Here is a 27457-nt window from a genome sequence, read left to right on the forward strand (position 1 = left end):
GTTCACGGATGGTTAGATGATATTTTAACCAGGAAACCTATATTCAAGGCAGCTACAAATACTTCGGTTATCCATAATTTGACCAACATCCAATGTTTTGCTCATTAGTGTATTAAATGTCAGGGACATTATTGGGGAATAGTGGTTCACAGAATAACATGAAATCAAAAAGTTGTTCCTATTGGTGAAGTTAACAGTTTCAAGATATATGGATTGCCTAAATATATGAGATATTTCCAATCCTTGCATGGACAGGTTATCTGAATCAATTCAGGCCTATAGTTTACAAATTCCTTAAAGATGGCACCTGGGGCTTAATCCCTTGTTTACAGAGCCTTCCCCATAGGAGCACTGCTGGTTACCTGATGCGGCCATAAACGTAACAGAATCCTCTGCAATGTTGCCTTGTCTGCCTCAAGTAAACCCCTTACAAGGCAAGTTAAGGAATCTAAAAGGAGAGAAAGCTGGGACTGCATGGAACTTATAGACTGAACTCTTGTGCTGGCTTTGCTAAAGAATGCTTCTTTAATAAGTGTCTGAACATGTGGCAGAATTTAGCATGACACGTTTCCATTATAATCTCGTAATGAGGTTGTAAAAGATTAGCTATCTCATACCCACCTCAACTTTTGTGGCCACTACCTGCCTACCAACAAGCATCTAAAAGTTGAGAACGACAAAGTCAGCTTGGGTCAGTTCAAAACATTTGACGCATATGAAGTCATGTTTCTCAAATTTATTTTAAACATTTCACATTAAATGAAATTTAACCATAGTCATTACAGAGCATCACCACAACAGTACACACAAAGAACTTTTAAAATAAAAGACAAAAGAATACAGCCTTCAACAAGTTAAATGCCACTTTACCATGTAAACAAAAATAAAACCCTGATGCTAAAAAGATACATATTCAGAGGTAAGATACATTTACAAAAACATTTAAACATTAACATAATCCACAACTACATCACATTCTTTGCAAGAGAGTACAAATATTAGTACTCTACATCTACAAAATTTCAGAATCCCGTTAAAATCAAAACCATCTCTGGTTTATGATACAGCACAATTCATAAGGCAAAAATAGAGGCATTATCATCCAGTTCTTTAATTTCACTTGTATTTTAAGGCAAACTTGGAACTTTTTGCTTATTATTTTAAAATAAACGGGACTTACACATGATAAGTTGACAAAATTAATAATAAATTATCTCTAGTTAAATATGTATAATATAAAAAGACATATGGATAACAATTTTTCTCTCTACAGAGATGTAAACTGGATTTTTATTGACTCCATATTCACACCAGTAAGAAAACTTGTAAACCTATAGTATTTGAAACTTAATGTATTTTTTACTCTTTTCAAATGTGTATCAACACTGAATTAATATACTGTAAGTGAAAATCCAATATGTATCCAGCCACAGAATAAATGTATCTAATTAAACCAGGTCTAATTAAAGTGCTGTTTTACAAAGGAAAGAAAAAAAAAGATTAAGAAGTAGAACTGGATGTTAACTTGACATGTGACATCTTCTAATTTCTTTATTTTCAGACTACAGAGGTTATAGAGGTTATCACAAGTTTATTGAACTTTTAAGCAGTATATTTATTGTAGAATCTGATTTTCCTGAAAATGAGCACTTAGGTGACAATACCAGAAATCCAACACCAAAACTGAAAACAAACACAGCATTATAGGTACATATACTTCTTCAATGTTAGCCAGAGCCTTGTAATATAGTAAATAATTTTTTGCAGTTTCTACAATTTTGTTTTTCTAATAGAAAATATATTATCCAATTCCAGGAAGTTTAGAGTTCTATAAACATTAGGTTTTCTATAATTCTTTACATGTCAATAAAACCTAATTGGACACTAAAGGACACAAATGTTTATACATAAACTGGGTGTCTAATCACTTCTAGTGATATTGGTTGTAAGGAATTAGATTCATACTTTACCATAATAGTTATTTGGGTACAGGTCTCCCTCACCATACTTCACTCGTTGAGTGAAAAGCCTGTATCTATTATTTATAATATTTCTAGCCCTGACAGAATCTGGCACAATACCACGTGCATATAGTAGACCCTCCATAATTTGTCAAGCTAGCAAAATAATTTTTCAAAACCTAATGCCATTTTCCTACCATTTGATATCACTTTCTATAGTTTGATATCCATTCATATTTAAAACATTATTAGCAATAACCTATGGAAACATCCTTTGGGCTACATTAAAAATCACTTAAGTTCTATTACTATATTTAACAAAGATTAAATACCCAAACATTCCTACAAGATTAAGTCGTCATAATTATGGAAGGCAATTATCTTCCAGGTGACTAGATAATTTCTATTTCCATTGTCACCTTTTTTTTTCCAAAATATTTCTGGGCAATCTTAAACAGCTTTCTTCCCATTGCCTGAGTATATAAAATTATGTCTAATATCATTTATAAGCAAACACTTTGATGAGTTTTGACATGAAAAACATGTGACTTTAAATTCACAATCTGTCAGCAAAGTATTCATGATGAAACTTCTCAGAAATCCATACGAGAAGGTCTACTGTAAAGTTATCAGTTGTCAGGTTACAATACCTCTGGTTGTTATGGATAGTACCGTAGGTTTGGTAAACCCAAAATTAGTTATTTCAAAAGTTTGGGGTTGTTTTCTTTCTTTTTACAGGTCTTTATAATTTTTTCTCTGGTATACAGTTTCTACTATTGCCCAAGATGTTTCACATTTAGTCTTTAGCAAGATAAAGTTTTGAGTTTTCCAAAACAATGATCAATATATGCCTTTGGTCTAATTTACCAAGTGATTCTATGTTTAATAACAATTTGATAGTGGGGATAACACATGAGTAAAACATTAACATGTATAGTACAGATCTGTTTACAATTAAAATAAATTTCTATTGTCTTTCAAATTCCCTTATCTTCTGGGGATAGAAGATTAAAATAGTATAATAGAATGCATTTAATAATATAAACAGAAAAAAGATTGAGTTCAGAATTTAAAATTAAGTAAGTAATGAAATCTATTTTAAATTGCTTTTCCTTAAATAAAGTCTAGGCCAATCACAATAGTGCACCTTGTTTCTATTCAATAGATTTATTCAAATCAATTAAAAAGTTATTGCTATATATCATTATGTTATTCAAACAAGCAACATAGAAAATACTCAGCCTGTCAATTTTATTAGTAACTTCTGTTGAGTTCTTAATTGTAAGAGACTAAAAAATCACTTGCAAGGTTTTATAATCTGTGCAAATATTCATAAAGCATACTACTTACATGATTAAAGGTGATTTTATGTAGTTTTGCACTATGTATTTAAATCTACACTGGCAGTTTATGGAAGAACAAGAAAAACTGCAAATTGCCAGGCAATAGTTTCCAAGAAATAACATATTTGCTAATGAATGAACCTATGTTTTATAATTACAAATGGCTTCTTAACAATAGTTTGGAATATTATGGCACTTAAGAATGCAGTATGAATTTTTTCTTAGAAAACAAATGTACACTGGTTTTGCAGAGACTATAAAGAGATAGCAGGCAGGTTAAAAAAAAAATCAAGGAAAAGAAAACAACACAACTATAGTACCAAAAATACAAGTACCGACATCCTAATAAAATGCAAAGTAATAGGTTCAAGACTGACAGGTATTTACTAAAACATGCTAAAACAAAATGAGCTAACCACTAATTTTAAATAAACTATCACTGGCTATAGCAAACAGTCTTGCTTGTTTCTTTAGTCAAAGTAGAACCAAATTTAGAACCATTACTCAAGTAAACATCGAGTTCCAGTTTTCCTCAGTAACTTTGTAAAATATTCAATTACCTAAGAAGTGTACAAAGTAATGCATAACTGCCTAGTGCTTCATATTTAATGCATATATTTGTTTTTAAGAAGGACATATAATATCTAGCACAAGAAGAAAGAAGATTAAAAAATGCATCTTTCTTTAAATCACTATTCAGGAACCATGAAAAGTATAACAGGCCATTTAGATGACTCTTGGATGTTAACATTAGCATAACTGCTAACACTTTTAATAAGCACAAATGAACCAAGCCAGTAAAAAAAAAAAAAAAAAAAAAAAAAGAAAAAATACTATCAAAACATACTATCATGCATATCTCATACTGAACATTCAAAAGAACATTATAGCCTTGTTATATATCCTACAGTTAGCACCATTTTTATATCTGAACACTTTGAAAAAGCAACCAAAGGTCTTAAAAAACTAAAATGATTATAAGGATATATGAAAAAAAATCAGTATGTACTGAGAATGTAATGAACATTTGTCAAATATTTACATCAACACTGGGAAGCCTGCTGTACTACGGAAATAACAAAAAAACTGAAACTGATATGCTTAACTCTTTCTATCCATGCTTAGTATAGCACAGGTGGGTAGCTAAATTCATCCAGCCTTAACCTGCCCATAGAAAGAAGGCATAAAGAGCAAATATCTGACTTCTTAAAATGAGCCCCCACATATCATGATAGTAAAAGCATTTGTTCTGCAAACTTCTTATATCCCCATTCCTAAAGCCATTAGTAGGAAGAGTATCCAGATGACTCACTATGGTATATAATTTACAACCCTTAACAGTACCCCCCTCAAAAAAGCAGCCCTTTATTTAAAATGTGAAGCATATGAATTAATATCCAACAGACAGTTATCAGCGCTCTGTCTAGTCATTCAATATACTCCAACACTGAAGCATCTCTCATCCTAGGAAATCATGGTGCATATATTAAGTAAGAGGGAGAGCTAAATTTTTTTTTAAGCAGCAAGATTTTCTCCACATGTACACTTATGAACATAAAACGACTCTATCCCAGTATTAGGAGGGAAAAAGTGCACAATTAAATTGGCAAGTTCTTTTTTTTTTTTTTTTAAATTATTGATTCACTGTGTAATCAAGAGCAACCAAAGCTACTTTATCAGTTCAGAGTACCCAAGAGAACTTTGAGTCTTCATGCCATTTCAAGTTAATAAGAAAGTAATGTAGCTTTTGGATTTCAGAAAATTGGGCATCCTTTCATGCGGCACAAGGTTCATTACCACACTATTTCCACAAATCCACACTTGTCAAAGTGCAGTTAATCCAAAGTTGCAGCGACAGTATATCATGCCAGCTGAATCCAGCCACGTATCTGAAATAGGGTCATATTTCTGCACAGTATTCAGATAGGAAGACCCTGAGTGACCGCCGACTACATAAAGGTAGTTATCAATTACTGCGGCACCAACTCCTAGGAAAGGTGAGTAAAAAGAGGGAAAAAAACATGTTAACCATGAAGCAGACCTCTCACTAAAAATAAATTTGTATTTTAATGTTTTCTTAAAATACATTCTAATAATCTATTATTAATTATACAAACAATATAGCCATATGTACTTACTGGAAAAAAATCCCTTAACATGAAAGCAAGAGTTCAAGAGTTCAAGTCTTCCTTCACTTCTCCTCCCTAATCCTATTCTCCCTCTCCTCTACCACAGAAAAATATGAAGAGTATATTATATGTCTTCCCATATGCTTTGTCATTTTATATTTATATATTTTTCAACAAAGCATTCATCTTTATCAGGTTTTTAAATGTCTTCAAATACTTGAAACATGTATTGAACTATATAACTTAGACTTTAAAAATTCTACCGTATACACTGTTTTACACAGTTCTAAACAGAACATGGCTACCTAATGTTTTCTCACATTCTCATTATTTTATGGCTTTCCCTCTTATGCAAGGAAGCATTTCCATCAGCAACTTAAAACTTTCTCCTTAAAATAATATGATTTGAGTTTGGGTTCAAAGATAATTTCCTTCTTTTCCTCAAAGCTGTTTTTGTTTTCTCTGGGAACACTGAAATCCAACCTTTTCTAGATCTTCAAACTCCTTCAGTAGGTGAAAACATTTGAAAGCGAACATATAGACTGATGTACAATAAAAAAAAACCAAAAACAAAATAATGCAAAGATTCTGGGTGTGTGTGTGTAACATAAAAAGATGACACTTGTGGGGCCTGGATGGCTAGTTGGTTAAGCGTCTGATTCTTGATTTTGGCTCAGGACATGATCTCACAGTTCATGAGATTGAGCCCTCCATGAGGCTCTGTGCTGACAGTGAGAGGCCTACTTGGGATTCTGTCTCTCCTTCTCTCTCTGCCCCTGCCCCACTCGCTTGTGCTCACTCTCTTTCTTGCTCACTCTCTCTCAAAATAAATATTAAATAAACATTTTTAAAAAGATGACATTTGTTGTATGGACAGAGGAGTTTCTGTAAGATACATTCTATTCCTACCATTTCTAAAAATGTGTTCTCCCAACTATAAGAAATGATAATATGCACAATGGCATATTAAAATCACAGTTAAAGAAATCTATTTAATTTTGTTGAATCATTTGTCTCTCGAGTCGAGCAGAGAAGTTTTTTTTTGGCTGGACAAGTAATACTCTTACTATTCCAAGGACCTATTATTATTCTAAGAACATCACTTCTATAAGAAATATTACCCTACATGTTTAGATATTAGTTATTATTACCTGTTCTGGGTTCTTTCATTGGTCTACACACAGTCCATTGATTTTGATGAGGGTCATATCTTTCAATGCTTGACAAATGTGAGACACCATTATGTCCACCCACCACAAAAATAAAGCCTAGCATGACACCCACACCAAAGTGAATCCTTTTATCTGCCATAGATGCAACCATCTCCCAGGAGTCCTTACTTGGATCATAACGCTCCACACTGCAAATATTCACAAAAGAAAGAATTAATTCACATATTCTTTGTGCCACTTTTCCTACCAAAACAAAATTAAAACCTACCATAGTTTTAAAAGTGCAAAAAGTCAAATAAAACAAGAGTAGTTTGTCCTAAATGTTTACTTTTTGCTGATAAAATTGCAGGGATAAAAGCTTACCTTGTGAACTGAGAGCAAAAATAACAATACGTTATTCCCTTATATCATACAAGCAGCAAGATGTATTAAGGACATGGAGATTTTGGAGTTAGAAAACCTTGGTTCAAGTACTAATGCTGTCTACTTAGGGTTAAATGAACTGAAGCTCTAACACTCTGGGTATGTGTAATCCTGGATAAGCCATTTCCTCTCACCTGCAAAAATGGGGATAATCTAACCTCAAAGGATTCATGTAAGAATAAAGGCAAATGCGTATGTATGTTTTGAAAAGACTCTGAACATCCCAAATTATAGATGTTTTCTAAAGACACTAAGGATCTTTCAAAGAGCTAAGGAAAAGGGAAGATGAAAAAAAAAGGAAAGGAGAGGAATTTTTTGTCTTATAGAATTCATGGTTTACTGTAAAGTAAACATTGCAGTAACCTCAGAGTGATTTAGGAGAATTCAGGGATTTAAGTAAAGTCTGCATTCCAGATAACACTTGGCATTTCCAAGCTGCATTATGGATATCCAAAGCAAATCAGAATTTCCAAAACAAGCTTCCTAGAAAATCCCAGAAGGCCTCTAAATCTGTGATTTGCCCTGAAGGGCACAAAGGCAGGCTTGTTGAGCTCCTTCTGGTCCTAACCTAACTTCTCAAGAAAGCCTGAAGCATTTGAGAGTCGGTAGCATAATTCTGGAGTTCAGAACAGAGACCAGACTGTAGACTGACTAGAATATAGACTAAAGTATAAATATTTCTGAAAGAACACCAGAATAAAAGCCATTAGAGCACAATTACTGGACAAGAAGAGTTGATAAACTTAACAACTTAAACTTGAAGATCATTACCTCCCAATAGAATACTCAACCATTTATCTTATAAATTTCTGCCAGCACATTTTCAAAGATTAAAATGCATGTCTGTGCCCCAAAGACTTTTCCTTCAAATAAAGGCGCAATAAAATGGAAGAATACTTTAGCTTACAAAGAAATAAAAATTTATAGATGAAATGCTGTTGTGCCCCTACTTACGCAGTTAACAAACCACAACATACTCTTTCATCAAATGCTCACAATCAATAAAACATACACCACTCTAGTTACTATCAGAGATAAAATCTCTAGAACATCAATTTTCAACAACAGTTCAGAATTATGATTAATTTTCCATATAAGCAGTCACTTTATGCTTTTATTTTTCTTGTATATTTTTCTCCTTTATTCAGAGAATACTACAAAATACAGAAATTGCAAATTCGGACTCCAGCAGAACTCAGGTACATAATGATACACACATGATTATAGAGTAAGAATCCAAAAAGGAATATTTAAATAAGGCTTTATATATGTTTATGATGCACTATAATATATAAGCATATAGAAATTACATTTTTCACTTTTTATTCTGTTAAGCAATGCAATAACAGACCATTTATACACACACATGCATATTTATATATATATTCAGCACTCAAAATCTAAAGTTGTCCAACTTCATCTTATTTTCAGATTTCTGAATTTTAAAATCTAGCCCAATTATATTAAATGAATGAATGTAAAATCTTATAAGAGGGATTTCTTAGGTCTATATTAAATCATCATGTAAAACAATTACAATTATACTAGTGGAGCAGATTAAATTTCCCAAATGCCTAACAATATTACTTTGAAAATTAAAAAAGGAAGTTCATTCATATATACAAGTTGTGTATGAATCATTATTAACGATATTTAAAAAAAAAAAAATCTACAAGCATATACAACTTCATTAGGTTAAATACCTGTTCATGTGGGCAGGACCATACCCACCAATGGCATATATCATTCCATCCAACACAGCTGCAGCAAAACAACTTCTTGTTGTAGTCATTGGTGCCACATGTTGCCATTTTCTTAATTTAGGAATATACTTCTCTACAGATTGTAAGTAAGATTGTCCATCATAACCACCTAATGCATAAAGTTCTCCTGCAAGTACTACTACTCCAAGGGTACTTCGGCTCTCATTCATTCTCTCGAGAGAAGTCCAGGTATTTGTATCAGGATTCCAGCATTCTACTGAATTTTCATGTTTTCTGATAGTGATGCCAGGACGCACATTAGTTTCAATACCACCTATAACATACACTTTTTGGTCTAAAACACATATTCCAAATTCATAGCGAGGAATGTTTAGGGGTGCCAAACCAATCCAAGAGTCATTCTGAGGAAAGTACATCTCCACACTAAAGAATAAGCAGAAAAAATTAAATTTTAAAAATCAAAATGGCTCAAAAACAAAAATGTTTAAACTCTTTAATAATCAGGGACGTGCAAATTAAAACAACAAACCATGACACACTTTCCAGACTGGCCAAAATTTAAAGTCAGATAATAGTAACTGTGGGCAAGAATGTGAGCAAGAAATGCATACTCTGTTGGTTAGCGTGTAAACAGGTTAAACTATGTTGGAAAACAATTTTACATTACCGGGTAAAATTGAAGATACACAAATGCTCTGACTCAGCAATTTCATTCATATGGATCTACGCTACCGAATGCCTGTTATAGCCAGTTTTGCACCCGGACATATGTACAGAAATGTTTACAGCAGCACAGCACAATCATCCATCAAAAGGAGAATGGATAATTAAGATGTGGTATATCCACCCTATGACTGAATAACTCCACTCCTAGATGTATACCCAAGAGAAATACACACATGTATATATATGACGTTCATACCAGCGTAACAGTCAACAAATGGAAACAATTCAAATGTTCATCAACCATAAAACAGATAAATTGTGGCATATCAGAGAATACAACAATGAAAATAAATTATAGGTATGTGTAACAGGAATGCATCTTACACATAAATAATGTCACAGGAAAGAAGTCCAATTCAAAAGGATACATTCTGTATAGTTTCATTTATAACAAGTTCAAAAACATTTCTAATTTCTGGATTAGAAATGAGGATAGTGGTTACCTTTAGGGAGGGCAAACTCCAGGGTGGTTTCTGGTGTCGATCATATTCTTTCTTGAACTGGTTTGTGACATTCACTTTGTGACAGCTCAGTGAGCTGTTTGCTAGGGAATCTGTGCACTTTTCTGTATGTATGTAACACTTTACCTAATTTTTATATTTAACATGCTCATTGCAGAAAGAAAATATATTATATCCATATACTGTAATACCATACACCAATGAAACTAAGTGAACTACTGCTTCGTGCAATCTCACAGGTGAATTTCATAAATTTACTATTTAGTGAGAAAACACATCTCTGAAGAATATATATGCTGCATTTAGATAAAAATGTGTAAAACCTAATGCTATATTGGGGCACATAAATATGTAGCAAAATTACAATGCAAGGCAAGGAAATAATATACAGAAAATTCAAAACGGTGGTTATTTCTAGGGGAAGAAAGGAGATGCACCAAGGAGGGACAGGAGGGACACAAGGGAATTTAAAGGTATTGTTAACAGTCTATTTCTTAAGCTGGCTGATAGGTACTTGGGTTTTTATTCTTTATATCCTGCATGCTTATTATATATGGCCTCTTGCAAGTATACACATTTCATTTCAATGCCTCCAAACTCAATAGTGCAATGGCATAAAAATATGTTTTCTATTCAGTATGACCAAAGAACATTCATTCATTCAACAGTCATTGAATGCCTATATACAGTTTTGTTATATTGTTTGTTTTAAAAATATGAACTTGTTCCAATGAGAATGATACATCAGGGAATTATTTGACCTTAATGAGAGAAGTTTCAGTGGGGTGGTGTGGCCAAGTCTTGACTGGAGTGGTTCAAGAGAGAATGGGAGGTGAAGTGAAAACAGTGGACATCAACAACTTTTCTAAGGATTTTACTATAAAGAGTAAAACAGACACGAAGCAGTTACAAGGACGAGCAGAGAAAGACTATGGAATTCAGGGAAGATTGATTTAATCTGGGAACTTAAACCAAAGCATGTCTGCATGCTGATGGCAATGATGCAGTACAACGGGAGAAGGCGATGTAAGAGAGATGGGATACATGCAAGAGCAGAGTCCTTGTGTAGAGGAGAGGAATGGAAGCTAGTAAGTAGAGAAATGGAGGGAATGGTCTTAGAAGTAACTTGGTGGATCTGGAGATCAGAAAATGAGGTAGTTCTCTTCTGATTGCTTGTATCTTCTCAGTAGAGTAAGAGATAAAGTCATGAGCTGAGAGCTGGAAGGTGAGGGTTGGGGGGTTTGGATGTTTTCATGCAGAGAAGAGAAGGTATAAAACAGTCCTCGAAGGGAGTGAAAGAGTAAACTGGTTAGGGAAAGTAAAGGGGTTGCTAAGAGTGCTAAGGGCCCCAAGTGACACAACTTAAGATGGGTATTATGTGTGCTTCACTGCTCAGGTACAGCCAGGGCATAAGTAGAGAACTAATTTTAACTAGATGAGTATGATGGAAGGAAAGAAGGGCAAGGGAGCCACGAGTGTATTCAAAGGGATGATGACTGTGATGTTCCTGGAATCTAAGCTGGGTAAGGAGCGAAGTTGAGGACACTTAGTGATTGGTGAGCAATAAAGTTTTTTGATTATAGGGCCAAAGGATTAAAAGTCTTGAGGTGACAAAAAGTAATTGCAGTAGATGTACTGAAATAAATAAGCTGGCAAGAAATAAATAAGCTGGCTAGTCAGAGACTGGAATGTGTGAAACCAAGATTTTGAAAGTTTGAAGTCACTGGTAATGACAAAGTTGAAAGGATGATCATGAGAATAGGTGCCCAAGGTAAGGTAGAAAAGACTGTTAGAAGTGAGATCAAGGAGAGAGGCAAAGTTGTTGAATAACTGTGGATCATACTATGGGGATGATGAAATCAACAAGAATTTAAGCCAGCTATAAAAATCTTTACTAAATGTAGTTACTAAAGGGACAGCAGATGTTGACAATAAGAAGGGATATCGAATGATATCACCCAATGGCAAACACTTGGAATGAGTTGAGATTTTTGAGAGAAGGGAAATGAAAAAAAATTGGATATGAGGAACAAAGAAAACACTTACTCAACCTTTAGGACCTATGATACATGAGGTATGGGAAAACAAAACGGTTTTGAGAGGGCTCTGGCAAAAACAGTATCCGTAAGCATCAGTCATATTTCAGAGTAAGAAGTTAAAAATAAAGATTTTTCTTATGATTGAATATGAATTCTATAGGACATGGCAGACAGCTCTGAGGAGTCAAAAAAAAGAGGGCTGGGCAATAAAGTTAAATTAGATGATATACAGAACCTAAAATAACGGTGCAATAAAAATTCTATTTGGGTTATGCGCCAGGTTCCTAGTAGAGAGCTCCTAAACTTAATTTCCTGAGTGATAAGAATATCTTTTGTTTTTATAATGAGCCCCTTTCAACCACACTTGAGTTTATGCTACTGAGGTGACTACAAGTGGCCACCTAGATAGCTTCAGCATGGGAGCGATAGCCAGAGGTACCAACCATGTAATTAACAGTCTGGAGGTTGAGCTCAATCACCAATGGCCAATGATTTAATCAATCATACCCTTATAACAAAATCTCTATTACATTCCCTAAACAATGGGGTTTAGAGAGCTTCCAGGCTGATGAGTACATTGAAATGCTGGGGGGAAATGGGGTGGGGGTGGTGGAAAAGGTGGTGGGATGCCCAAAGAAGGCATGGAAGTGCTGTTCTTCTCTTCGCCACACCTTGCTCAATGTCTCTCTTCCATTTGGTTGTTCCTCAGTTGTACCCTTTGTAATAAGCTGGAAATAGTAAATAAGTACTTTCCAGAATTCTCTGAGTCATTCTAACAAATTATCAAACTCGAGGGGGGTGTTGTGGGAACCCCTGAATTTTCAGTCCTCCATACAGAACTGTGGGTAGCCTGGGCATCCCCTTTTGTGGCTAGCATCTTAAGTGGGAACAGTCTTCTGAAACTATGCCTTTAAGCAGTGGGATCTGGGCTGACTCTGGATAGTGTCAGAATGGAATTACTGGACCCACAGTTAGTGTTAGAGAACTGGTGTAAGAAACAAACCTCTCAATGATAATAAGAGTTCAGCTTTGATGATGGATTTTCAGAGATGATTTTTCTAGGTAAACAGAGATACAAGATATAAAGGCATTAGTTCTTATAATCTTTGAGGACAAATGAATAATTAGTTGTAATGAGAGCTTCTTTGTTGGAATTTGACCTGTAACTTAGAGCACTGAGGTGAGTGATGTCATGAGTGGTGTGGCTAAAAGTCCATATAACATTTAATGTATTTGCATAATTAGTCAAAAACACTTTTAATGTACTGCCATCCTTATGACACCCTGTGTAAATAGAAACAACACTGTTCTCAGAGCTTCCTGAGAACTTCCTTAAGCTACCTACCCAGTCTCCAGTTCCCTCTTTTGCAGACCTCCTTCCTTTACTAGTTAAAGGGAAAAACAAGCTACTAGATAGTATCTATCTTAAACCCCTTCTCCTTCTCCCACCCCTCCCCACTCCGGCAAACTTATCTTCATTTCTGGTCTTGGAACATAAAGGAGTTTCTCTTTCTTATACTTAAAACCTACCTTTGCTTTTGGTACCAACCCCTTCCTATTTCCTTTAAACTCTTGCTCCATCAGCGACCATTCCTCTGTCCTGTACCTTTACCTTACCCCTCTTTACTGGCATCTGACAGAAACATACTCATGTCTCTCTCTTCCAGAACAAAATAAACAAAAACTTCTCCTGACTCTATCATTGTGCTTGCCTTACCTCTCTCAACTCAGCCAAGATTGTTAAGTCTTCACAGTTTATTTCCTTATTTTTTATACACAGCTCAATCTGCTATAATGTAGCATTTCTACAATTATGCTGAAATCAATCCACCAAAAGTCACAAATGTTCCCCATATAGTCAAGTCTAAGAGCCACTTTTCTATCTTTATCTTTCTGGAATTTTCTTTAGCATTTTACATTTTTAGTCACATTTCTTCCTTCTTGATACATTTAAATTGCTTGGATTTCATGATACTATCCTCTCTTTTTTTTTCCCTCATTTTTAATTTTTTTTTTAAGGCTGTTAAGGCTGACTTTATTTTTTTTTAAATTCAAGTTAGTCAACATACAGTGTATTCTTGGCCTCAGGAGTAGAACCCAGTGAATCATCCCTTAAATAGGACACCCAGTGCTCATCCCAAAATGTACCCTCCTAATGCCCATCACCCAACCACCCCATCCCCCCACCGACTTCGCCTTCAGCAACCCCTAGTTTGTTTTCTGTATTTAAGAGTTTCTTATGGTTTGTCTCCCTGTTTTTATCTTATCAAAAACAAAAAAATAATGACTATTCTCTCTTGACTCTCTGGCCTCTAAGACTGTTCCTGTTGCCCTCATCTTGATTAGTGTTCCCCAGAGGTTCATTTATGAACCAATCTTTTTTCCTTTCTCTATGTTTTTAATGGGCAGAAAGAAGGAACATTTAAGCTAGTCCAGAAGACTTCATGGTTTTAATTTATACCTCTAAATGTTACTACATGCCAATAACTTACCATTTCCAGTTCTGATCTCTTTGTTGAGCTTTGCAATCATGTCCAGCTAGTGGGACATCTTACACTTGGATATTTAATAGGCACTCCGATCTCAGTGCCTGTTTCCCCTCTAAAATGGCTCCTCTTCCTATATTCTCTCTCTTGGTATATATTTATCTAATATCTAACCAAGAAATCAAACTCATCTTGGCCATCCCCTCATATCCATTCAACTAAATCTTGTCAGTCTGCTCTCTTAAAACATTTTTTAATTAATGCCCCCTTCTCTAACTTTGCTACTTCTACCCTAATTGAGGACCTCATAATCTCTTGCCTACACTTTTATAATAACCTCTTTCCTAATCACTCAGATACTAATCCTGGCCTCTCAATCTTTCTTCATAATGCAGTCAAAATGATCTAATATATGAATCTGATCATTGTACTACCCTTCTTAGTTTTTTGACCCACTTAAGAAAAATCTCTTCATCATGGCACATAATACATTCTTTACTTGGTCCATACTGACCACTGTCTACCACTTGCTGGTTAGACCTTTGAACTTTATTTTATTTTTAATGTTTTTTTCTTTTCTTTTTTAAGATTTTATTTTTAAGTAATCTCTACATCCAACATGGGGCTCAGACTTACAACCCCAAAGTCAACAGTTGCATGTTCCACTAACTGAGCCAGTCAAGTACTGAGCCAGTCAAGTACCCCTGATCTTCAAACTTTATATTCTGGAATACCAAACAGCTTTTTTTTTTTTTTTTTTTTTAATATTTTAATTAATTATTTATTTATTTTTATTTGAAAGAGAGAGAGGGAGAGAGCAGGGAAGAGGGGGAGAGAGCAGGGAAGAGGGGCAGAGAGAGAGAGAGAGAGAGAGAGAGAGAGAGAGAGAGAGAATCCCAAGCAGGCTCTATGCTCAGTGTGGAGCCTGATGTGGGGCTCGATCCCCCAACCCTGGGACCATGACCTGAGCCAAAATCAAGAATAAGACACTCAACTGAGTCACCCAAGGGCTCCCTCCAAACAGCTTTCAGTTTTCTGTACACCCTATACTGTCATTCCATTGCACTGTGTCTTTGTGTACTTCCTGTGATGCCCCTGCTGTCTTTTGCTTGGGTCTTGCTTAGCCTTCAACACAACTTGGACGTTAACTTCTCCACAATATCTTCCCTAAATCCTCCAAGTGGGATAAATGCCTTTCCTTAACATTTCCATGGGATTATTTTAAACACTGCATTAACACTACATATTACAATTATCTATTTAAATATTTGTCAAATAAATAAATATTTGTCTCCTTAACTAAATTATAAATCTGTTAAAGATCCATTACCCAGCATAGTGTATCTGATGCACTGTGTCTACACTATTTTTGCAGAAATATATTGAATTACTTAGATTGATTCCACTGTTTCCATAGTTATAAATCATACTGCAATAATACTAGCTTAGGGCAAATGACATTAAAAATTTTTTTTGACAGATTGTATGATGAAAGATTACTGGGTCTAAACACATCAACAGTTCTTATAACTCTTCAAAAATTTATGTCTATTTTTTAAGTTTATTTTGAGAGAGAGAGAGAAAAGAAGAGGGGGAGAAAGAGAGAGAGACATAGAGAGAGACTGGGTGGCGAAAGGGCAGAGAGAGAGAGGGAGAGAGAAAGAATCCCAAGCAGGCTCCATGCTCAAACTCACGAGCCGTGAGATCATGACCTGAGTCGAAACCAAGAGTCGGAAGCTTAACCAGCTGCACCCTTATGTCTATTATTTTTAATATTTGAGAGACCAAGAGGCAACTGGTCGAGAATTTTTACCAGGTAAATTCACACTTGGAATTTTCTGTCATGACATTTAACTAATATGGTTTACTTTATGCCAATAATTAATGCCTTTAACAATAAGAGTAAATAATTTTTATAGTCACTATAACTAATATTCTACCTACAGCCCAATCTCTATGATACTAGCTTTAGACTATGCAATTAACTTAATTTTAGACAATTAAAATGCACAGTAAGACTTTTTAAAAGACACAGATATATCAGTTGACACCGCTAAAACATCAAGTTTCCTATCACTGGACAGGAAAAAAAGCAATCTACCAAATTTTTGAAAATGGCCAGAAAGAAATCCATATTATCAAACACGAAAGTTTTCATGAAGCATTCCCATTCAAGGGTAATGCAAAGGTAACATCCTGCTATATTTTCAATATATAAAGGTTACTTGTATAATGCTCCAAATCAGAGGACTTTTGTAAATAAAGGTTTGTTGGAAACCCAGTCACCTCATTTGTTTATGCACTGTCTATGGTTGCACTCACTACAATGGCAGAGCTGAGTAGTTATGACAGACACCATCAGCCCATGAGGGACTTTTGTAAATAAAGTTTTGTTGGAAACCCAGTCACCTCATTTGTTTACGCACTGTCTATGGCTGCATTCACTACAATGGCAGAGCTGAGTAGTTATGACAGACACCATATGGCTGCAAAGTCTAAAATATTTACTATTTGGCTCTTTATAAAAAAAAAAAAAGTCTGACAACTCCTACTGTAAGTTATTAGAAAAGAAAACACTCTTTACTTCTGTCATTAAAAAATATTCACACCAAAGAAAATAAATATGGAAGCCTATGATTTGTATTGGTATCCTACTTTTTCTTACTTCTTTGGTGGTTCTTCTAATTAATGGTATTCATTCAAACCCACTGTAGGCCCCAGTCTGCCCTCATCAAAAATTCCTAGCTCTCCTCTTTAGCATCTTCTGTTATAGTTAGCAATAATAAATCCCTGCTGACCTGGTCAAATAATAACGTAAAAACTTTCACAAATTAAAAGAAAAAAAAAAAAAGACATAAAATGGTAGAAAAGTAACCAAAATGGATAAAGTTTGTGCAGAGAGGGCTTGGGGGAAGGTTGTTAATAACTGGGAGTGTTGAACAGAATGGATGACAATGTGATTGAAACAATCAGGAAAGTGTTTTAGGAAGAATGGAAGCAATAAAAAGAAGCAAAGAAAGCAAATAGTAAAATCAAACTTGTAAAAAATATAGAACATTAGCATACTTAGAGAGCATAAAATCTTTTAGTATCAATCATTTAAGAAAGCTTTCTATTTACCTGTCCAAACAGGCAAATAGTCCAGATTTTCCTCCTACTGCACAAAGTACTTTGGGAGCACAGCGAGGTCGTGTCATCAGGACTGTCTGATGAGAAAGTCTATGTTCAGGCATAAAGTGGTACTTTAGGGCTTCATTCAAAAGATGTTTACAAGTGCGATCATCACGAATAAGATGATTTGCTTCATATAGTCTAGTAAGAAACTTAACACTCAGCAATGGTAATCTCACACTGTTAAGTAGCTGTGCTAAGTATTTCTGACGTTCTTGTACGTCATACTTGATCCAAGACTCAAGTGCGTAAAAAACAGTCTCTTCAGTAGCTACGTTCAAACAGTCATTGGAAACAATTTCATCCAAATCAGCATGTGTAAGTTCAAAAAACTCTTCAGTCTGGCAAACGGCTTCAAAATTCTGGCATATGTATTTAGTAGCTGCCAAATAAAGGTCATGACAACCATATGTCTCTGCAAAACGAGAAATTCCAATACAATTACCAGGATCAAGCTGGCTTTCAAGAAATGCACAACATTCTTTTAGGACAAGCTTTATCTGGAGTAGGTTTGCTGCTGGAAGGAGAGATTCAACTGTGTCCTGCGAAATAAAAACAGTCCCGGTATAGGCATACTCCACAATGGCCTGGAGAGCAGTTTCATCAATGCACTGAAACTCAACCTCACTGTTCTCTTTTTCAGAAAGGTTTCCAGTGAACATAGCTTTGAAATATGGGCTGATGCTGGCAAGTACCACTTTGTGAGCATGGATTTTAACATCACCTACTCGAAGAACGATGTCACAGAGTTCGTGATGTTGACGAAGAAGATTCAAGCCCTGCAGAAGTTGTTCAGAATGTAAGTGGGTTAAGTTAGCAAGCATGTAGGTCGGGGATGTGTGGTCCATCTATGGAAAAACAAAAAGCATGAACAGTTATTTCAAAATGATCTTGCTAATATGATTGATTCCTTTTTCAAATAGTATAAAATTAGCAAAATTTGTTTACTGGTCTGTTTGTTGGTTTTTTAATACTTTATACTAAATACTAGACAGAAGCTTTTAGAGGTAGAAGGGATATTACCAATCATATAGTTCAACTTCTATATCATAAATATTAGGAAACAGAGGCCCAAAGGTTATGTGTGTGATATGTCCCAAACCACAAAGGTCTCTTGACAATGGACTTTTGGACTACAACTATGCCAACTCTTCTGTTTCCTTTCATTAAATTCAAGTCTGAGTTACCACTGAGACAAATTACAAATGTGAAAATGCTTAAAGGAAAATGAGTTCTGAAACAATGCTAGTAGGTTTTTGGCTATTTTATCAGGAATAATATCAATGCCTACCAATCTAATCAACAGATGCTTTAGTTGGAAAGAAATTCCATGTTAACACACATTTTAGTCAACAATTCAATAATTACTTTGATAAAGGGTGCTGAATTTAACAAAGGTATTACTTTCAACCAATTGAATGACAGTACAAATTAATGTGAGTACAATTTGATGCTCTATAGTGAAGGCAATTAGGCTCACCTACTCATCTACACCATATCTACTCAACTCTTCACCATAACTTTAGATCATATTCAATCAATCTTCTTGCCACTTTGTACGTCTGGAAGATGAACAATAAAAAACAGGAAAAAAGAGACAGAGGAGAATAAAAGAAGAAAAAGAAGCAATAGGGATTGCGGTAAATTGAATAATGGCTCCCAAAAAGATATCCACATCCTAATCCCTGGAACCTTTGAATGGTACTATCTGGCAAAAACAACAACAACACTGCAGTTATAATTAAGGATTTTGAGATGGGGATATTATCTACTGGATTATCCAGGTGGGCCCTAAATGCAACTTGTAAGAAGACTATAGATTTGACACAGAAAGAAGAAAGAAGGTAATATGACCACAAAGGCAGGGACTGGAATGAGGCAGCCACAAACCAAGTAATAACTGGTAGCCCCCAGAGGCTGGAAGAGGAAAGGAACATATTCTTTCCCTAGAACTTCCAGAGGGAGCATGGCCCTGCCAACACTTTAATTGCAGCACAGTGATAACTAATTTCGGACTGTGGAAGAATACATTTCTGTTGTTTCTTTAAAAGGTTTATTATTTTGAGAGCGAGAGAAAGAGAGTACGAGCAGGGGAGGGGCAGAGAGGGGGTAGGGAGACAGAGAATTCCAATCAGGCTCCATAATCTCGGAGCCCGATGAGGAGCTTGCTCCCTCAAACTGTGAGATCATGACCTGAGCCAAAATCAAAGAATTGGATGCTTAACTAAATCAAAGAGTTGGGCATCCAGGTGCCCCTGAATTTCTGTTGCTGTAAGCAACTGAGTTTGTTGCAACTTGTTACCTAAAAAATTAACACATGGACACTTCAGAATGGATTTTTTAAAAAATATATGTACATATATTGGGGCGCCTGGGTGGCGCAGTCGGTTAAGCGTCCGACTTCAGCCAGGTCACGATCTCGCGGTCCGTGAGTTCGAGCCCCGCGTCAGGCTCTGGGCTGATGGCTCGGAGCCTGGAGCCTGTTTCCGATTCTGTGTCTCCCTCTCTCTCTGCCCCTCCCCCGTTCATGCTCTGTCTCTCTCTGTCCCAAAAATAAATAAAAAACGTTGAAAAAAAAAATATATGTACATATATATATATGTATATATATATATATATACATATATATTTTTTTTTTTTTGAGAGAGAGAGAGAGAGACAAAGAGAGACAGAGTGTGAGCAGGGAAGAGGGAGAGACAGAGGCAGGGAGACAAACAATCAGCAACAGGCTCCAGGCTCTGAACTCTCAACACAGAGCCTGACACGGGCCTGAACCCAAGAACTGTGAGATCATGACCTGAGCTGAAGTCCAACTCTTAACCGACTGAGCCACCCAGGCGTCCTTCTTCAGAATGGATCTTAGCAGCTGCTTAGAAATATGAACTGCTTTGTTCCTATCTCATTCACACTTCAAACATAAGTTATTGGGATAATAAAAAAGCAGAAGATTTGATTCCAATTTTTAAAGTATTACCAAATAAATCAAAACATTCCAAACCAATATCAATACAGGTAGGACTGGGAGAGTATAGCACTTTATTCCTATGCATTTTTAAGTGGAAATATCCAAATATTGAAACTTTTATCTTCATCAAGAACTTCATCATTTCACACTTGTTTCAAATAAATTTTAAATCCATTAACAAATTATGGTAACAGGCCACCTAACAGCTGGTATCATTGACCTCCACTTCTGATCTCTCCAAATAATCCCCCACACATCTAACAGAATAATGCCAATCATGGTATGAACAAGTCTCAAGAAATTTCTGGAAAAAAAAATTCTGTGTCTTCCAGTAGGTACTTTATTCCAGAACAGAAAATTGGTAAGAAGACAGCAGCCATAGGCATACGGTTAGATCTGGATCTGTTCTTTTACTTACTATAGGATTGACCTTTTAATCTATTTAACTCCCTTTAGTCTCAGTTTACTGGAAAAAATTAGTATTTTGACTAAAAAGTGAAAAATGAACAACAGGAATGGAAAACATACAGAAAACAAGTGAAAAGATTAAAAAGCAGTCTTAAGCTACTTTACATCTAGTTAACTTCTCTAATCTTCATTTTTCTGATCTATAAAATGAAACATTATACCTGAACTATATACCTCACATGGTTTTTGAGGGTCAAATTAGATATTGCACATGAAAACGCAATAAACTTTTAACAGTTACAAGTACAGGGTATTATGGTGAGGCAACAAAAGGTGAACAGCATCAGGAAATAAAAAGGACCTTGGAAATATAAGATAATGAACTAGGTCACATACTGTTACATGGAATCGATACATTCCTTAATCTAAATATTAATTTTTTCATTCATAAAAGAATACCAGAATACCTCCCTCTACCTGAAAGGTTGTATGAAAATGTTTTCTTAAAGTTGGTTTTTTTTTTAATGTTTATTTATTTTTGAGAGAGAGGGAGAGACAAAGTGTGAATGGGGAAGAGGCAGAGAGGGAGACACAGAATCCGAAGCAGGCTCCAGGCCCTGAGCTGTCAGCACAGAGCCCAATGCGGGGCTCCAACTTGTAAACCACGAAATCATGCCCTGAGCTGAATTCAGATACTTAACCAACTGAGCCACCAGGTGCCCATTTTAAATGTAAAGTTCCATACAGTTTGAAGTGCCATGAATATAGCACTTAAGTGCCATTGTATTAAGTTGCTTCTTCCCATATCCTCACTTTCAGTAATTCCCATTCTTTCCACAATAACCTTTCATTCCAATAAAGCTCATGTAATTATTAAAGGGCTATACAAATATTTTCTTACCATATGCCTGATTTTTGTCTATAGCCTTTCTCCTCTCATTTTCTTTTCATCCAATTCAAATTCTCAAAAGGCTGGGTCAAATTTAACTTCATCTGTAAGTCTGTAAACATTTAAGTACTCAATTCCTTTATATGCAATTAATTATATGTGCCGTTTTGTGTAACATAAACAACTCTCTCATTGTCTAAGACTCTCAACTTTCATTTGTCTTATTTCACAAGGAGAATGTTATTCAGACTGAAAAGTGCAGAATAAACAGGAAAAGTGAATGGATTCAAAATAAGAGAAAGGGGGTGCCTAGATGGCTCAGTCACTTAAACATCCAACTTTGGCTCAGGTCATGATCTCGCAGTTCGTGGGTTTGAGCCCCACGTTGGGCTCTGCTGCCAGCTCGGAGCCTGGAGCCTGCTTTGGATTCTGTGTCTCCCTCTCTGTCTGCCTCTCCCCGCCCCCCACCCCTGCTCACTCGCTCTCTCTCTCTCTCTCTCTCTCTCAAAAATAAAAATTAAAGGGGAGCTTGGTGGCTCAGTTGGTTGAGCATCTGACTTTAGCTCAGGTCATATCTCGTGGTTCATGGGTTCGAGCCCTGGGTTGGGCTCTGTGCTAACAGCTCAGAGCCTAGAGTCTGCTTTGGATTCTGTGTCTCCCTCTCTCTCTCTGCCTCTCCCCCCTGCTTGCACTCTGTCTCTGTCTCTATCTCAAAAATAAATAAATGTTAACAAAAGAAAAAATTAAGAAAAAAAAAACAGAAAAGAAGAGATTGAAAAAGGAGATTTAGGGGCGCCTGGGTGGCGCAGTCGGTTAAGCGTCCGACTTCATCCAGGTCACGATCTCGCGGTCCGTGAGTTCGAGCCCCGCATCAGGCTCTGGGCCGATGGCTCGGAGCCTGGAGCCTGTTTCCGATTCTGTGTCTCCCTCTCTCTCTGCCCCTCCCCCGTTCATGCTCTGTCTCTCTCTGTCCCAAAAATAAATAAAAAATGTTGAAAAAAAAAAAAAAAGAAAAAGGAGATTTATTTTTTCCCCCACTTTATTTTTTATTTTTTTTAATGTTTATTTATTTATTTTTTTAATATATGAAATTTACTGTCAAATTGGTTTCCATACAACACCCAGTGCTCATCCTAAAAGGTGCCCTCCTCAATCCCCATCACCCACCCTACCCTCCCTCCCACCCCCCGTCAACCCTCAGTTTGTTCTCAGTTTTTAACAGTCTCTTATGCTTTGGCTCTCTCCCACTCTAACCTCTTTTTTTTTTTTTTTTTCCTTCCCCTCCCCCATGGGTTTCTGTTACGTTTCTCAGGATCCACATAAGAGTGAAACCATATGGTATCTGTCTTTCTCTGTATGGCTTATTTCACTTAGCATCACACTCTCCAGTTCCATCCACGTTGCTACAAAAAAGCAGTGTGGAGGTTCCTCAGAAAATTAAAAATAGACCTACCCTATGACCCAGCAATAGCACTGCTAGGAATTTATCCAGGGGATACAGAAAAAGGAGATTTAACTAATCAGACAAGAAAGGGAAATAAAGAAATAAAACTGCCTTTGTTAGCAGGTTACAGGATTGTCTATGTAGAAAATCAGAAACAATCAACAAGAACATTCCTGGAACTAATAAGCAATTATAGTAACGTAGCAAGATACAAGGCTAATATCAAGTCAATCCCTTTTCTATCTATACATCAGCAATGAATAAGTGAAATTTGAAATTAAGAACATATTACTGTTGACACTAACACCTAAAAAAATGAAACACTTAGATACAAATCTAACAAATATATACACCATTAATGTGAGGAAAATTGTAACATTCTAATGAAAGAAATCAAAGAACTAAATTAATAAGAAGCTACTGCATGTTCATAGAAAGACTCAAAATCATCAATATGTCAGATGTCAGATGTCAGTTCTTCCTGACTTGAACTATATATTCAATGCAATCCCAATCAAAATTCCAGCAAATTATTTTGTGGATATTGCAAACTGATTCCAGAGTTTATAAGGGGAAGTAAAAGACAGAAGAGCCAACTCAATATTGAAAAAGAACAAAGTTGAAGGACTGGCATTACCTAATTTCAAGAATTATTATAGGGGCCCCTGGATGGCTTAGTTGGTTAAGCATCCAACTCTTGGTTTCAGCTCAGGTCATGATCTCAGTTTGTGAGTTCAAGCCCCACATCCACTCTGCACTGCCAGTGTGAAGCCTGCTTGGGATTCTGTCTTTCTCCCTCTCTCTCTGCCTCTCTCCCTCAAAATAAATAAATTGAAAAAAAAGAAAAAAAGGATTATTATAAACTGTATTAATCAAGACAACTGAGCCACCCAGGTGCTCCTAAAAAAGATAAGTCTTTAAAAAAATAAATTTAAAAAAAAGGAGACTTAGCTAATATTTCAATTACTACCAGTGCCACAGACTGGAGACTGTTTTAAAAAATAAGACAGTAAATTCAACATTCTGATAAGGTTAATGTTATTTTTGATAATATTTTAAAATAAATTATTAAAGGTTTGATTTGTGAATACCTAGAATAGGATGTAGTGACCTGTAAAACTAGAATGGATGAGCTAATAACAGTAAGACATGTTATAGACTAATCTTGTTTCTTCTTCTTTTTTTTTTTAATGTATATAGAACACTTGGACATCAGGAAAAGACTTGACATTGAACTAGATGTTTGTAAAGAATTTTACAATGACTCTCATGATTTTGACAGCAAAACTAAAAAATATAAACTTCAGTTAACTAAATTAGCAACATGAGAGTATACCACCTTCATGGAGTGAGGTTTATCTAGAGGAAAGCTTCTAGAACATGCTGTAAGGCCAAAATGAAGATACTTGGGCGTTCCCTTCAACTGTGCAGGTGACATGAAGCTTCCAAAGACAGCAAAATCAGTGATTAACAAATCAAGGATCCAAAAACACCTGATATCTAACAAGAAATTTAAGAGGGTAAATGTTGAGATTCTATAATGAATTACAAAACAACTACGTAAGTATAGCTTAAGAGAGAAAAGATACATTTGTAGGATATGTTTAAAGGGCTCAGGGGTTTTAATTTTAATATTATTTTAGTACACTAAGCTTATGTACGTTTAAGTTGCAATAATAGAACTATAACATGCAGAACTAACGGAGACATTCTCACTTTGCTCTGCAAATGTCACACTACATCTAGAGTATAGATTTTGGATACCATCCTTCAAAAGGGAGCTAAACAAAGTATAACACCTGACAAAGAGAAGAAATTCAAATCATGTCTCATGGGTAATGGAACTGAGGATGTTGAGTCTGAAGAGAAAGAAATCTGAAGGTTATCATGTAAAATAACCTAGGGGTAAAAGTTACTCAATAACTATATTATTATTATTAATTATACAGAGATGTTTCAAAGATTAAATAAGCTTATACATACAACGTGCTTAGGATATTGTTTACCAGTAAGTTCTTGATAAATATAATTTTATTTATCAATAAGCTACTGCATTTGAAGTGAATTTCTTGACTACTTAAAAGGTATTCTGCTTTCTGGGTTGCACCATTTCTCACTACTAGGTAAGAAATCCACTCTGTACTACTGAAATCCTGTGCCCCATAAAGTATTGCAGAATTGCTGATTTTTAAATCAAGTAAATGGAGGCGCCTGGGTGGCTCAGTCGGTTAAGCGGTCAACTCTTGCTTTCGGCTGAAGTCATGATCTCATAGTTCATGAGTTCCAGCCCCACATCTGACTCTGTGCTCACAGCGTGAGGCCTGCTGCAGATCCTCTGTCCCTCTCTCACTGCCCCTCCCCCATTCTCTGTCTCTCAAAAATTAATTAAAAAAATCAAATTAATGAGTTATTTATTCATTTGTTTCACTTTTATATAAATAGGAACCATATAGTAATAGATCCTTACAGTAAACTAGTTTTTGTGTATTTAAGACTAATAAATTACCACTAACATAATATGAAAGCATGATACAATACTGGTTTGTAAAAAGACACACACATGTATGTACACACAACACACATAAACACACACACATGTGTGTGTGTCTGTGTGTATCTCAAGTATCCAGATATGCAGGACAGTATGATTTTAATAAGGGACTCAGGAATCAGGGTCCTAGGGTCACAATATTGTCTTTACTATTTACTAGTTGTGTGACCTTGGGAAAGTGATCTTAAAGTCTCATTTTCTCATCTCAGTAAAACACAGACAAAACAGCACATATAAGAACTCAATAACTGTTAGATGCAATTTATTATTATCAATATCATACTTAGAAAGGCTTGTTTTTTGCTGGCTAAGCCGTGTGACTTCCTTTCATGCTTACCAAAAAAGAAAAGAAGCTTACTCACTATCGAGCGAACTAACATAACCAAAGCCTGGCTAATCTGACCGGAAAAGATACAAGGCACTTTTAAATTTGGACAGTTTGCTAGTAGCACACAAAGAAGAGTAAGCCAAAGACTAGGCTTCCTGAATTCTTGTCCCACACAACAAAAAAGACAACGAAACAAAAGGGGCTGAATGATGGCAACACAAGTTAGAAGAACCCAAACTACACTGCAGCTAGGCAGTTTTATGTTCTGCAGCTCTATTCTTTGGGGTAGGGGCACATGAAAGTCCCACATCTCATCATAATCAGGGAGCTGAAAAGAAGCACTCTCATGACAGACTCTCAGGGTTATAAAAAGGCAAGTGGGAGATGGACTTGTAGCGGCTCCATAAAGGTCTGCCAACTTTTAGTGTTTCAGGAGAATCACAAGGTGTTCCAGCACTCAGATAAGCTGCAGTCCCAGGATTCAAGCTTTGCTTATGTGGACACATACAGGCAACGATGAAGGTCATGATGAAGCTGTTCCCCTACACTCAGACTTTCTATAGATTTCTCCTTTAACCTATTTTCTTAGTCCCCCCCCCCCACCACCAAATAATAAAAATGATCAAAGTTTGAAAAACAACTCAAAGAAAGGGAACTGGCAAAGATGACTTTGTGAAAAAAACACTCACACATAGTTCCGTCCATCACTGTACAGGATACACATGACACGATGTTCAGATTCTGTGTCTCCCTCTCTCTCTGCCCCTCCCCCGTTCATGCTCTGTCTCTCTCTGTCCCAAAAATAAAAAAAAAAAAAAAAAATGTTGAAAAAAAATGTTGAAAGAAATACTGTGAATGGGGAGCCTGGGTGGCTCAGTTGGTTGAGTGACCAACTTCAGCTCAGGTCATGATCTCATGGTTCATGAGTTTGAGCCCTGCATCAGGCTGTCTGCTGTCAGCGCAGAACCTGTTGACTTCCTCCGTCTCCCTCTCCCCATCCACCCCCCAACCCCCCACCCCCTGGGTGTGTGTGTGTGTGTACGCATACATGCATGTGCGCCGTGCACATACTCTAAGTAAAGAGATAATATTTTTAATGCTCAACCAAAACAATTCAAACTATACACTTTAAAAGGGTTAAGATAGGAAACTTAAAATGAATTATAATGGAGATTTGTCATAACATCATTTAAAAAATTTTTAATTTGACCCCTTTCCTGTCTGAAGAAATCTGACC

At 35.9% G+C, this 27457-nt stretch overlaps 1 protein-coding gene across 7 annotated transcripts in view; it reads right to left on the minus strand.

Moving 5' to 3' along the window:
• Nucleotides 1-721: 721 nt before the first annotated feature.
• The window catches only part of KLHL28 (kelch like family member 28), a 36715-nt gene continuing 9979 nt past the window's right edge, over nt 722-27457 (minus strand). For 3 of the 7 annotated variants that reach the window (XM_058738935.1, XM_058738936.1, XM_058738934.1), the window contains exons 2-5: nt 17585-18483; nt 8732-9175; nt 6585-6793; nt 722-5292 (exon numbers count right to left, since the gene is read on the minus strand). In XM_058738935.1, coding sequence (XP_058594918.1) covers nt 5129-5292; nt 6585-6793; nt 8732-9175; nt 17585-18483 — 1716 coding nt within the window. In that variant the 3' untranslated portion in view covers nt 722-5128. Of the gene's footprint in view, nt 5293-6584; nt 6794-8731; nt 9176-17584; nt 18484-19115; nt 19198-21909; nt 22313-24680; nt 25351-27457 lie in introns of those variants that run through there. The other 4 variants (XM_058738937.1, XM_058738932.1, XM_058738930.1 and 1 more) reach the window with 4 other exon arrangements.

The sequence above is a fragment of the Neofelis nebulosa genome, chromosome 7 (genome assembly GCF_028018385.1).
Source record: "Neofelis nebulosa isolate mNeoNeb1 chromosome 7, mNeoNeb1.pri, whole genome shotgun sequence".
Classification (NCBI taxonomy): domain Eukaryota; kingdom Metazoa; phylum Chordata; class Mammalia; order Carnivora; family Felidae; genus Neofelis; species Neofelis nebulosa.